The sequence below is a fragment of the Tilletiaria anomala genome, assembly GCF_000711695.1.
Source record: "Tilletiaria anomala UBC 951 chromosome Unknown K437scaffold_13, whole genome shotgun sequence".
In the NCBI taxonomy this organism is placed as follows: domain Eukaryota; kingdom Fungi; phylum Basidiomycota; class Exobasidiomycetes; order Georgefischeriales; family Tilletiariaceae; genus Tilletiaria; species Tilletiaria anomala.
In genome coordinates, this window is record NW_013547009.1 from 58,110 (window position 1) to 70,163 (window position 12,054).

The window sequence follows — 12,054 nt, forward strand, 5'->3', positions numbered from 1 at the left end:
CCTGTAGTCGAGTCAAGTACATTTAGGCGCGGTACGACAGGCAGCCGATGCCCAGCGAGAGTTTAGGTGTCACGGTGGGGCCAAGACATCTGCTCTGCATCTGGAGGCTGCAGCTACCGAGTGAACTTGCCGTCAGCACTGGGCGACAATGCGAGAGAGAGTACATTGTGACTTGAGGCAGTGGAGGTGGTGGCCCTCTTTGTGCATCACGTGATATTTGGGCATGTCTTATCGTCACATCGGTCCGAGAGCGCGAGCGAGCAAAGGTGATTGACAGAGTTTGCACGCGAATCGACGGCAACAGGCAGTAATCAATGCACGTGCATCCGCCAACACCTCCCCAGTCGACCAGCTGCCACCCCTTCTCGCTGGAATCGATGGTGAACGGCCCAAAGCCTGGATTCGGAAGTGTTCCACCCTCTGCCGCTCCAAGCAGAGCGACAATCAGCGCAGCGACGCAAGCTCGCAGATCAGACCCATGAACAATGACACTGGAGTCGGGTAAGGATATGCCTACTGCGCACAGCGCGTCGCGCGGCTGCCTTGCGCTGCACTGCCTTCCATCGAAGCTCTTTACATGCAATCTGTCTAACACCGAGCTCTCTACTTCTCTCTCTCTCTCTCTCGGCGCGGCTGCATTTACCAGATCACGAGCTTCCGGCCGGCTACCAGTGGAAAGACGGTGAGGAAGACTGGCACACGATGAATTCAGTCGAATGCGTGGGCTGATACGTTCCGGCATTGCAGAATACGTCCAATGCATACAGTACATTGCCGCCAACGATCCGGATGACGACTACTATCGACCCACCTCAGCCCTGAAAGCCGATGATGGTGCTGCAAGAGAAGCAGAAGCAGAGGCGGTGGCGGGACCGAGCCGTCTGTGTCCAGCAGGAGAGCCGCGTATTACTTGGCCGGAACTCAAGAATGCGCTCAAGTATCAATTGAGATGCATCATCTTCGACGAGCAGTCCCCTTTCTCATTGCACAACACAACGAGCTCTCTATACCCACCGAACTTGTACGGATGGCAGGGCAACCCGGAAGAGCTCGGTGGGTTGTCTGTAGAGGAAGGCACCAAAGCGAAGGGCAAAGGCTTCCCCAGAAAGCCTCTACCTACCCTCCACCCTGCAGCATACAGGCTACCCTTCAACAAAGTCTTCTTCCCTCCGTATCCGAGACATTCGACGCTGCCCGCAGAGGAAGAAGAGCCGGCACCGCCCCAGCCGGAGCGAGCGGCGTTGCAAGAAGAGAATGCACTCAGTCTCGACCCGGCTACAGCCTCGTTCCGCCTCAACAGTCGTTTCACTACTGCGCTGCACAGCGACGCCAGCGAGTTGGCTGCCGCTGCGAACGCGAATGCAAATGCGGACACTTCCGCTGCGAGGTCCATGCCTGGCGATGCGTCAGCATCCACACCAGAGACGGAAGCGACGGATGTCTCGTGGCGCTCGACAAACGCGTCCGGCACAAAGGACGGTACGTTCCAAGTGAAGCCGGCAGACGAGTCGTCCTTCTTCCCGTCCAAAGCGCCGCCGCCCGGAGATGCCTTTGGTAGCTGGGGCAAGTCGTACGCGAGCGAAGATGAGATCAAGCGAGAGTATAGGCTGCTGTGCAACATGTTGGACGAGTTTGACGAGGTCGCGCCGCCTGGCCCCGAGCTGCCTGCACAGCATCGCACTGGGAACGGGAGGGGCGCCGGAGCCTCCACATTAGGATCTGCCGCTGCGAATGGGACCAATCGCGCTTCAGCCTCAGCGGCGGCGTGGCCTTCGCCGCCTTTCACGGTCCAGAGGCTGTGTGAACTCATATTGGAGCCGCACAGACACTACACCGCCCTGCCCAAATACATCGCGGCCGTCAAGCGCACGCTCTCTGTGACCGCTGGGCGCAGGGACTTCCCGGCCGCGCCGCTGGACACAGCAGAGGACGAGGACATGCTCAACATCGAGGATGACGCGGGTGCGGATGCGGACACATCAACGCTTGCTCCTGCAGTGTCCGACCAAGGACATACAGTCACTGACCCCGCATCAGTAGACGGCACTGCACCGGACGCAGGTACCGACACTGTCATGCTCAATGGCGCAGCAGCAGCCTTTCCGAGCGCTTCCTTGGCGGCGGCGTCCGCGACCGTTTCACCCTTCTCTTCTTTTACGGCGGACACACCGCGAGCACGGCGAGCCTCTTCGCACGCGCGCTCACGAAGCGGCACGCCCGCATCGCCCTCATTGCGCCCGCACGAGCCGTTGTGGAGTCCGATCCCGTTCCTCTTGCGCCAAGAGGCAGAGGACAGAGAGAGAGAGAGGCTCATTAGCGAGGATCCTTCAGAGTGCGGCGACGAGGCAGCTGCTGGCACCAAACATGGCTCTGCAGCCGCAGCTGGGCAACCGCAAGGCGAGAGCGAAACAAAAGCGGATAATGGCGGCGGCGGCGCGCTGCCAGCCAGTGACAGCGTGGAGAGCATGGACCTGGACACTTCAATCGCAGATGTAACGCAAGAACATTCCGCTACAGCTCTACCTTCAGATGCGGACAACAGCGGGCGGGAACTCGCCGCACCTGCTGCTGCGCACACAGAGCGATCGAAGTTAGGGTCTGCCGCCATAACATCCGCCGCCGCCGTGCAGCCGCAGGATCCCTCCAGCACAGTGGCACCCGCCTCGGCACTGTCAACAACATTAGCACATCTGCTCTCGCCCACCTCGACGCTCGCTGACCCGATAGCAGGCTCGCAGCAGCCGCTTGGTGTGCCAGACGGGCGCGTGGACGAGCTGGACGATGCGCTCTGGCGCGGGAAGAGCAAGACCGGTCTCCCTCGTTTGGATGCGGAGATGCAGCCGATCAGCGTGACGACCACTGGCACTGCGCTTGCGGGCGGCCCGCCAGCCAGAGGCGGTACAGGGGTGGAAGATGCCGGGCGCCAGGTGCAGGGGGAAGGGAATGCGGAGAGCGAAAGTAGGCAACTGAAGCGGCTCAAGAGTGAAGACAGCGTCAAGCTAGCTACAGCTGCTGACGCACAGGCTGCTGCGCCAAGTGCAGCAAACCCTGAGGCAAAGTCAGGTGCGCAGGTAAAGGCAGAGGGGCATGCTTGACCTGGCTCATGTATCAGAAGCATTTAGCAAATCTTGCTTTGGCACCCTTTTTGGCAGTGTGCGTGCATTCGAATATGGCATATTGTATTGGATTTCGATATGCTATTACCAAGCATCCCGCTGCTGCGCTATCAGAATTAGCCATCCGCGACTTCCTCCCCGCGTGCAGCGAGTTAAATAATGACCATTGCGCTCCACATCAAGCACATATCCGCCGAGCTTGCACCGTCACCTCACTTTTTGCCGGCTCGACATCTCCGTGAGTCCCGCCAATACCTGTGTTTGCGCTCGCTGTCGCTGCCGATTCCGACGCCGCAGGAAGTCCCCGTAGCGCACGCACGGCAGCGAGCACCGCTTCCTCAGCGCTAGCGAGCCTGGTTTCGATCGCGTGGAGCGGTGCCAAGCGGGCTTGCTCATCCTCTCGTTGCCTTGTCTGTTCCTGCGAGCCTTGTCTCGTACCTCCACCCTGAGGCTCACCACAACCCGTGCCTACCTCTGAAGTGTGTTCGGCAGAAAGTCCCCCACAACCCCCTAGCTCGCTTTCCCGCTCGCGCTCGTGCTCGCGCTCATGCGCAAGTGCCTCCCAATCGGGCGGCGCGATCTGCTCGAGCGTTAGCGCGCGTGTCTCCGCACTCAGCGAGTCGAGTGTGGCGCATGCATCGCGCAGCTGCGACAGCGTGAAATCGCGCAAGCCGCCCGCTGCCGATGGCGACGCCGTTGGAGGTACGCGGGAAGAGAGCGAGATGAATGGGAGTGCTGCGTATGACAAAAACGGGCCGTTCGCTGCTGATGCAAGGTCAAAAGCTGGTAATACTCGGCCCTTGTGGCGTGGAGAATTCGCAGCTGAAGAGGCCGCTGAAGTTGAAGGTGAAGCTGAAACCCCTTTCCAGCGCGTTCTAACAGCGGCGAGCGGTGCATCCTCCAAGTCTGAGTCCAATGCTGTTACTGCTGCTTTTCTTGCTGACGTAGACAGAGATGAATCTCGAGATCTCCAACGCGAAGGCCGTGCATCATCCTCAAGCGAGAGTTCCAACTTTGGTGCAGCGGGTAGCAGCGGCGAGACTGACACTGTTGCATTCGACTGTTGTCCCTGCTCCTGCAGGTGTTGTTGATGCTGCTGGGTTTCACACCTGTGCATTTGATGCGATGCCCCCCGGTCTTGTGCGATTCCTAGAGCATCGGCCATTTGAGCTGTAACGAAGCGCAGAACGTCCAGCCTCCCTTTCAAGCTTCCCAGCCGTCGTCCGAGCGGCACACCAATATCCGCGAAGGCCTCATCAAATCCTTCCTGCAGTGTCGAGAGCTTGCCTGCTGTAATACCCTCTCGGTAGCCGGTCTGAAAGGGGGGGCAAAGAGTGAATAGCAGGAGCAGGACAGAGTCAGCAGAGACATTAGGAAGGCCATGGCGCGAACGCGGAGCGACTAACATCTTCGAATGTGGCCATCAATTTCCTGCTGTCCCTTTCTTCCATGCCGATAGCATGGAATGGGCGTTCAGTACTGTGCGGATCTTCACTGGTTGACAGCTTCAAAGGAAACGTGGGCGGCGTAGCCTGCAAGACTCGCGCAGAGTCGTCTATGTCGCCTTGACCCATGCTCCTTGCGTCGGAGCCTGGGTCATTTAGAATGCGTTCCGAGTTGGCAGCGTTGATGGGATATCGAGTAGAGTGGTACATCTGCCGCTGCTTTTGTCGTTGAATACCTTGACCGAGATGCGTGATGTCGGTATCGCTGAAAAGCCAGTCATCGTCTTCGACTTCTTCATCGTCTTCCACTTGACCTTGGTCTCTCCTTTCATCAGCATCCATGCGATCCGCATCGCTAGCAGCATTGGGCCCTGCACTGGATGTGTCTTGATCTTCCTGCTGCTGTGCTGTCTTAGCGGCGACTTTAGCTTCATGATTGGCTTGACTTGAGGTGCCGAGCGATGCGGCCCCTGGCGCAGCGGTATCCATGCCTGCTACTTGTTGGGCTGAGCAGTTCGCCTAGCGGGTCTGCTTTTACACTCTTGTCAAGGGTCGAGTCGTATGGAGAAAAGGCCTCGAGTGTTCAAAGGAAAGCACAGAAGGCCAGGGCCACTACCACCTCACGTAGCCGTTGCGCTTCTCAGTTAACAGTGCTTGCACAGCAGAGGAAGATGGGGCCTTGAGCCAAGCCGTTTCCCGTTTCCCTTCGACGATACCCCACGACGTGCCACGCTGGTGTGTGTGATATGCAGGCTACAATCATCAGCTGCGGGACGCGGGTCACAAGATTAGAAGTATTGTCACCACGCAGCACACCGGCGAGAACCCCGTTCCCGAATCCCGATCACGAAATACTTTGTGGTAACCGTTGGTTTTAATAACCGCAGATCTTTGCGGAATTCGGGTTCCTCTCCGTCGACCCACCCCACTGTGACACTCGCAAGCGTGGCATGAGCATTGCAGGTTGCGCCCCTTCGCCGCAGACCAAAAGCGGATTGTGGACTTGCGTACACCCGGTGAACAAAGTAATAACAACCGCACAAAGAGAGCAAGCTTTGTTTTAGCACGTCATCTGCGTCGCACACACTCGCCGCATCGGGCGCATTGTCCCTTGGGGGATATGTATGTAAACTTGTGGCTACAAGCTAGGCCCGCGTCCGCTCGCGCGCACGCTTGCGATCCATGATCGAGTATTCGAGTTGGAATTTGCAATTCGAATCACTCAGATACCTGCTGCGAGCTTGTAACACGCACAATGCAAGGCTCCGTCAAGTGACATCCACAAAGCTGCCTCTCACCCCACGTATACAAGAACATAGAAGATCACAGTCTCCCAATGGTAGCTAAAGGCTGTATTATACCATCCATGTGTATGTGACTCTCGGTGAAAACGCGCACTGAGAGCTGCCACGCTCCAGCGCCCAGCAGATTTAAAGTTCCGAGTCCCGTACATCCGCTCAGATGGCACTCGCTGCGTTTTTCGTTCGGTGCAATCATGACCGCATGTGCCATTGCTCTCCTCGCCTCTTCGTAACACGCGGTAAGCCTTTTGCAAGGCATATGAGCGTATCTCATGTAAACTCTTCGCCAGCTTGTAATTTTGCACGTTGGGCTCACGATTTCTGGTCTCTCTGTCGAAGTTACGGTGGACACATTTCGCGGCTCCACAGGAAATACGGTCCAGCTCACGCAGCACGGTCCGTGCTGGGGTATTTCAAGGACCAAGCCCCTCGCTAGACGCGACGACGACGACATAATCTTCCTGGTGTACGCTGGGAAAGCATCAGGACACCGTCATCCAGTCCGAGTCAGTGACTCGTACAAGAAATTGAAGGGACGAAGCATACCCTCCGCGGTGCACGTACGATGGACGGCGACGTCCAAGATACCACAAGGTACAGCGGTACGTCCAGCGCCCTTCAACCTCGTTCACGTGTGCATCGAATGCGCTTGCTTACGCAACTGTTGCCACGACTTTTTCACAGGGTGGCAGTACAGCGGAAAAGTCATGATCCCGCACGAACCATCCAGCCTTTCGCCGCATGTGTTTTGGGAAAAGTACATTAGTAAGCGCCGGCCCGTCGTTCTTGACGGTTTGCTGCCAGAGCCTTCGTTCCAAGGGCAAAAATGGGTACGTTTCCGTGCCTCCCTCACGTCTTTGTGATGATCCGGAGCAACATGATATGCGCGGAATCTGATGTTGTACTCGCTTTGCATGGCGCGCCAAGACGGACCTCAACTATCTCTCCACAGTGGCAGGCGATGCACGCGTCAAGATCGAGCCCATGCATCCCGAACTGCAGCGGTTCGGAACAGCCATGACACGACGCACGGTTCATCTGGCAAGATTCATCGACATGTTACAACATCCGGACGCAAAGGAGAGAGGCGCATACTACCTTACGACCCAGTACGACTCAGAGTCTGAACTAGACGGGTCGGAAGCAGAAGTGGAGGAAGAGGAAGAGTCTGAGGGGGAGATGGACGGTGCTGCCGGTACTGGATTAGGCAAGCGTAAACGTCAGGAGCAAATGGCTTCTTTAGATCGCGATGATTTATCTTCGTCTTCCAGCGAGTCTACGATGAGCTCCTCAGAAATAAGCCTGACACCCGATGCATCCGACTTGGACCCGGTTCTGCCGTCGCCCACCCATGCGCTCATCCGTGACTTTCCGGCTCAACCATCGCTCATGGGTGGCCTCGTCCTACAACAGTGCAATCTGTGGCTCGGAGCTGCTCCAGATACAACGCAGCCGAATGGAAAGGTGGCAAACGGCGGCATGAGCACTGGCGCCACTGCTGCTACCGGCACCAGCTCCGGCTTGCATCATGATTTTCACGACAATCTCTACGTCCTTCTCTCCGGTGCGAAGCGTTTCTTGCTTTTTCCGCCTACGGCACACGAACACTTGCATATCCGAGGGAAGGTGCAGACCGTCCACGAGAACGGATTGATTGTATACGATGATAAGACTGATGGGAGTGAAGAGGAGGACCTCGAGGACGATGAAGACTCAGATGAAGACTCAGATGAAGACGAGGGGATGGACATTGATTTTGACCCTCATCGCTTGCGCAAACACCTCGCCTTCCTACGTCGCGGCTCTCTCTCGGGTGGGGTTGGGACTAGCGCCTTGACGCAAACGATCAGAGCCGATGGCCTCCCGCGCGTTCAAGCGGCGCAGTGGCGCCTGCGCGCGCGGCTGCGTCTGCTGCGCGAGCTCGAGGAGCTCGCAGCGCAATCTGCTGGCGAAGCCGAGCGCAGTCGTGCGCAGCGCAAGGGTAAAGGCAAGATGAGTGCCGCGATGGAGGATGCTCTGAGGCGCTACGAAATCGCCAGGAAGGATTGCGAGAGGGAGAAGCGCATGGAGGCTGGAGAACTGATTCTCAGCGACGACGACGAAGATGGAGAGTCAGATGAAGACAGCGATGAGGATGATTCAGACGAGGACACCAACGATTTTCTCGGATCCTCAGATAGCATCTCCATCGACTCGGACATCCTCGCGGGGCTCGACGATACCGGTGCAAGCAGCAGCGATGACGAAGCCAAGCGGTCGTCGCCACATGCCCTGCAGCAGTCTCAGCAACTCAGTCCGGTACCCAAGCGCAAGCGAAAGCTCACAAGCAGAGCCGCCAGCGCAGGCGGTAGCTCTAGCAACATTCAGGTCGAAGACGTCCTGCCCTCTGGCGGTGGCGGTGATCATGAGTGCATCGACAGCGGAGGCGACGAGGAGGATGACGAAAGTGGATCAGACGTCGATGAGGATGAGCTTGCTGGGCTCCTCGAGGATGCTACGGCGCCGATCGACGAGGCGCTCGTGCGTGCTAGGTCCGCCGGAGCGAAAGTTCCATCCACCTCTTCCACCTTTACAGCAGTCATCGCAGCGCAGCAGCGAAGCGCTAGCAGCGGCAACGAAGCTGCTCTTGGCGTGGAGGGCGAGGGAGAAAGTGACACTGAGCGTAGCGAACAGAGCGTACAAAGCGCAGATCGCTTTGGCTTTTTGACACCTGCGCAGCTGCGTGATCTTCAGTGGCGATTTGGGAAGGCCGGCGCGACGGAAGGTTCTAGCAAGGCGAAGGCGCAAGTCGTCAACGCGGAACCAGATCTTGATATTCTCGAGGAAGATGGAGTGGAGGAGGACGGCGAAGATGAAGATGAGGAAATGCAAAACGCGCAAGGAAGCGACCACAGCAATGGCGAGATTGACGAAGACGACCTCGATGCTCAACAACCAACACGTTTGTTTCAAGGCAGTCTCCTTCCGCCGTCCAAAGTGCGTCTTATCATCAAACGCGCTACTGGCAAAGCGCTGTTGGATGAATTCTCGGACCAGGATCTTATCGAGCTGATCTATGCCACACCAGTCCAATGGGCGGCCAAGGGATGCAAGGCCTTGCTGAGGGAGGATGTCGCGATGAAGCTGCGACTGACGTGGCGTATCCTCGCCGAGGTCGAGCGCAGAGACGAGGACCACACCCCTGGGGAGGATGAAGAAGGGGAGGAAGACGATGCAGATGATAGGTGGCGTTTCTTTGATGAAGACGAGGGCGAAGACGAAGGCGAAGACGAAGACGAAGACGAAGACGAAGACAAAGACGAAGACGAAGACGAAGACGAAGACGAAGGCGAAGACGAAGACGAAGGCGAAGACGAAGACGAAGGCGAAGACGAAGAGAGCGAGGCTGACTCCCATGAAGTCGAGGAATGTACTCTTGTCTTCTCGGACGCGGGTTCGATCGGCACCGAAGACTTTCCCGGCATCGAAGACGGCGAAGCAGCGCTTGCCGCACTCCTAAGAGACGCCGAGCGAGGGACTGGCGTAGCATTCGAAGGAGCCGCTCGTAACGGTGCTGGTTCCGAAAGGATCAAGAAGGAGCCACAGAGCTTTTCGCGTATAAAGCCAGCTGTGCTGCATGCGCATTTCGGCATCGGCCTGACTGCGGAGGAGAAAGCGGCAGCGAAGCGCGAGCGCAAGAGGCTGAAGAAGCAGCTGCAGCAGACAAATCGGAAGCAGCAAATGAAGCAGAGGGCACGAGGTAAGTTCGAGAGCGACGATCTCGATGAAGATGACGATGAAGATGATTTGCGCCCGCTGCCTGGTTGCCCGCAACCCATCGAGGTGCACCTCCAGGCCGGCCAAATGCTGTATCTGCCCGCGTCTTGGTTCCACGAAGTCACTTCATACGCGGTCAATCCGCTGGTGGGCGAAGCAGGCGACAAAATGCTTGAAAAAAACAAGAAGTACGGTAGCAAGTGCAACGGCAAAAAGAAAGCGCAAAGTACCAATTTTCACATGGCGCTCAACTATTGGTTTCACCCACCTACGCAGCTGGAGCCGCCGGCCCAACCATCCAATGTGAAGCAAGCTGTTGTAGCTGCGGAGGGAGGCAGTGCCGGCATCGCTCGTGAGGCAGGCGGTGCTCCTCCCGCGCCTGCTGACTCCCTGTTCACGGGGACGTACGACAGGCCGTATGCGGACCCGGAAGTGTGGGACGAGATCGCGCTCGCTGTGCGCCAGCAGGTCGACGCTGCAGCGCGTGTGGCGGCGCAGCGCGCGCTAAGGGAGGCGGAGTCGAAACGAGAACAGGAGTTGCAGGTGCCAAACGTCGCGGTGAAGAGGCTCAACAAGACGAAGACGAAGCAGCAGGTGCAACAGCACAAGCATGGGCTAAGTGGTAAGGAAGACGAGCGCCAGACAAAGAAGCGCAAGGCCGCCTGATGAGGCCTACACAGCCGATGGGCCGCGGCTATGTAAGAGCACATGTGCATGACTACCTGCCATCACCCACAAATTTCAATCAACCTACCTGCTGCTCTGACGCTCGACTCTGTGCATGAGTCTGAGTCTGTGTCCGCGCCAGTGCTCGTGTGTCGGGGACGGGCGCTCGATGATACCATAGTGCAAAAGTAGATGGCGTCAGGGGAAGCACAGTGCGAGACGACGTCGGTGCAACTTGAAAACAAGAAAAAGCTGCGGTGGCGGCGGGCTGGAGCAAGGAAGGGGAGAGTATGAGAGGGAGCAAAGAGAAAGTGTCTAGAGATGAGGAGATGATAATACAGACAGACGGAGGTGTGGGCCATGTGCGTGGGGGAGACCAACGAGAGCGAGAGGAAGCGAGACACGAGCGAGGCAACAAGGGCAAGCGCATGCGCTCAGCAATTGCACGCGTCCTTGCTCGCCTGCGCGCCAGCATTCAGGTCAACATTCCCCCCTGCGCCGGCGCCGGCGCCCGCTGCGCTTGGCCGGCCGGCTGTGGCGCCAGCAGCGGCCTGCGTAGCCTGGCTGGCGAGGATGTCGTTGATGGGGATCTTCTTTGCAATCTCGGTGAATACCTCGATGATCCCCTCGCCCGTTTTGGCAGACGTCTCGAAGAAGAGCAGGCCGGCCTCCTCAGCGTACGCCTGCGCCTCTTCCTTCGGTACCGCTCGTGTTGGCGCCGCACCGCTGCTCCCGCCCGCTGCGCCTGTGCCTGCTGCGCCAGTGGTGGTGGCGTTGTCATCTTCCTCGTCCTCTGCATCGCCGCCGCTGGAGGAGAACGAAGGCGCGCTGGTGGCGCTGGCAAGCAGATCAACCTTGTTGCCGACGAGGGCGATGACGATGTTCGGGTTCGCCTGCCGTTGCAGCTCCTTGACCCATGACTTGGCCTTTTCGAATGAGCTCTTTTGTGGCATACAAACAGCTCGGGTCAGCTACTTTCAGCTCATCTCAGCAGTCACAGGACGCTTCGAAAAATACAATGACGCACCGTTTTCGTCACGTCGTAGACGACTGCACTCGCCTGGGCATTCCGGTAGTACATGGGTGCCAGCGAGTGGAAGCGCTCCTGGCCGGCCGTGTCCCAGATCTCAAACTTGATGATCTTGTCCTCCAGGCGGCATTTTTGCTGTGGAAAAGGACGGTTTGCTCGTCAATCTCCTGAGCGAGTGTCCTCCGGCAAAAAGAAGGGTGAAGAGCCGGTGTCAAAAGAAGTGAAGGAGGAGAGACTCACAGTGAGAAACGCTGCGCCGATGGTGGGCTCCTTATTCTCCTGGAAGTCATCGCTGACGAAGCGCAGCACGACGGAGGACTTGCCGACGGCCGCATCACCGAGCAGAACGAGCTTGGTCTGGAATGGTTTCTGGGCGGCGGCGATGGCTGCGCCTGCGCTTGGCGCAGTCGCCGAGGAGGTGGCCGCGCTGTTGTTGGACATGTTGGGACTCGACTGGCCTGGCGGGGCGGCAAGCAGTTTGGCTGTGCTAGGGGTGCAGGTTGCGGATATAGGAAATGCTTGCTGCCCCCAGTATGATCTCAGAGCGCTTTGAGTTTGCTACTGATGCCACCTCTATGTGTGTTTGTGGGACAGGTGTGTGGGTGAGGTTGTCGAGGTCGACGATTGCCCACCATGTTGGAAAAGCAGACGGATGGGCGGCGGGTTACGGGTGGCGCGTAGCGCGTAGCGGAGCACTATGGCTGTGTCACTGCTCAGGCACTGCGCCACTCAAACGCTGG

At 58.0% G+C, this 12,054-nt stretch overlaps 4 protein-coding genes across 4 annotated transcripts; 2 read left to right on the forward strand and 2 right to left on the reverse strand.

Annotated features, from left to right (window-relative positions):
• Nucleotides 1-361: 361 nt before the first annotated feature.
• Nucleotides 362-3,139, forward strand: K437DRAFT_254518 (uncharacterized protein). The gene is made up of 3 exons (XM_013389541.1): nucleotides 362-501; nucleotides 647-682; nucleotides 748-3,139. The coding sequence occupies exons 1-3, from the start codon at nucleotides 486-488 to the stop codon at nucleotides 3,093-3,095; spliced, it is 2,400 nt and encodes a 799-aa protein (XP_013244995.1). The 5' UTR covers nucleotides 362-485; the 3' UTR covers nucleotides 3,096-3,139.
• Nucleotides 3,140-3,171: 32 nt separating this feature from the next.
• K437DRAFT_293223 (uncharacterized protein) lies at nucleotides 3,172-5,285 on the reverse strand. Its single transcript, XM_013389542.1, has 2 exons — nucleotides 4,523-5,285; nucleotides 3,172-4,431 (listed from the first exon to the last, which is right to left on the reverse strand). The coding sequence occupies exons 1-2, from the start codon at nucleotides 5,048-5,050 to the stop codon at nucleotides 3,295-3,297; spliced, it is 1,665 nt and encodes a 554-aa protein (XP_013244996.1). The 5' UTR covers nucleotides 5,051-5,285; the 3' UTR covers nucleotides 3,172-3,294.
• An 839-nt stretch (nucleotides 5,286-6,124) lies between these two features.
• On the forward strand, nucleotides 6,125-9,495 carry K437DRAFT_244081 (Clavaminate synthase-like protein; the record flags this gene model as incomplete). Its single annotated transcript, XM_013389543.1, has 7 exons — nucleotides 6,125-6,464; nucleotides 6,547-6,692; nucleotides 6,790-6,998; nucleotides 7,164-7,543; nucleotides 7,715-7,843; nucleotides 9,107-9,271; nucleotides 9,401-9,495. Coding segments are annotated over exons 1-7 (1,161 nt in total), but the record flags the coding sequence as incomplete, so codon positions are not given.
• A 1,086-nt stretch (nucleotides 9,496-10,581) lies between these two features.
• Nucleotides 10,582-11,904, reverse strand: K437DRAFT_232744 (ras-domain-containing protein). Its single transcript, XM_013389544.1, has 3 exons — nucleotides 11,555-11,904; nucleotides 11,312-11,449; nucleotides 10,582-11,225 (listed from the first exon to the last, which is right to left on the reverse strand). The coding sequence occupies exons 1-3, from the start codon at nucleotides 11,753-11,755 to the stop codon at nucleotides 10,719-10,721; spliced, it is 846 nt and encodes a 281-aa protein (XP_013244998.1). The 5' UTR covers nucleotides 11,756-11,904; the 3' UTR covers nucleotides 10,582-10,718.
• Between the last annotated feature and the right edge of the window lie 150 nt (nucleotides 11,905-12,054).

Excerpts from the sequence above, each read along its gene's own strand:
- K437DRAFT_232744 (XM_013389544.1), bottom strand. The coding sequence starts at position 11,755 with ATGTCCAACAACAGCGCGGCCACCTCCTCGGCGACTGCGCCAAGCGCA. Across the intron at positions 11,450-11,554 it reads TCGGCGCAGCGTTTCTCACT|CAAAAATGCCGCCTGGAGGA; the intron begins GTGAGTCTCTCC and ends CCTTTTCCACAG. Across the intron at positions 11,226-11,311 it reads TCTACGACGTGACGAAAACG|AGCTCATTCGAAAAGGCCAA; the intron begins GTGCGTCATTGT and ends ATGCCACAAAAG.
- K437DRAFT_293223 (XM_013389542.1), bottom strand. The coding sequence starts at position 5,050 with ATGGATACCGCTGCGCCAGGGGCCGCATCGCTCGGCACCTCAAGTCAA. Across the intron at positions 4,432-4,522 it reads TGATGGCCACATTCGAAGAT|ACCGGCTACCGAGAGGGTAT; the intron begins GTTAGTCGCTCC and ends CCCCCCTTTCAG.
- K437DRAFT_254518 (XM_013389541.1), top strand. Across the intron at positions 683-747 it reads CGGCTACCAGTGGAAAGACG|AATACGTCCAATGCATACAG; the intron begins GTGAGGAAGACT and ends CCGGCATTGCAG.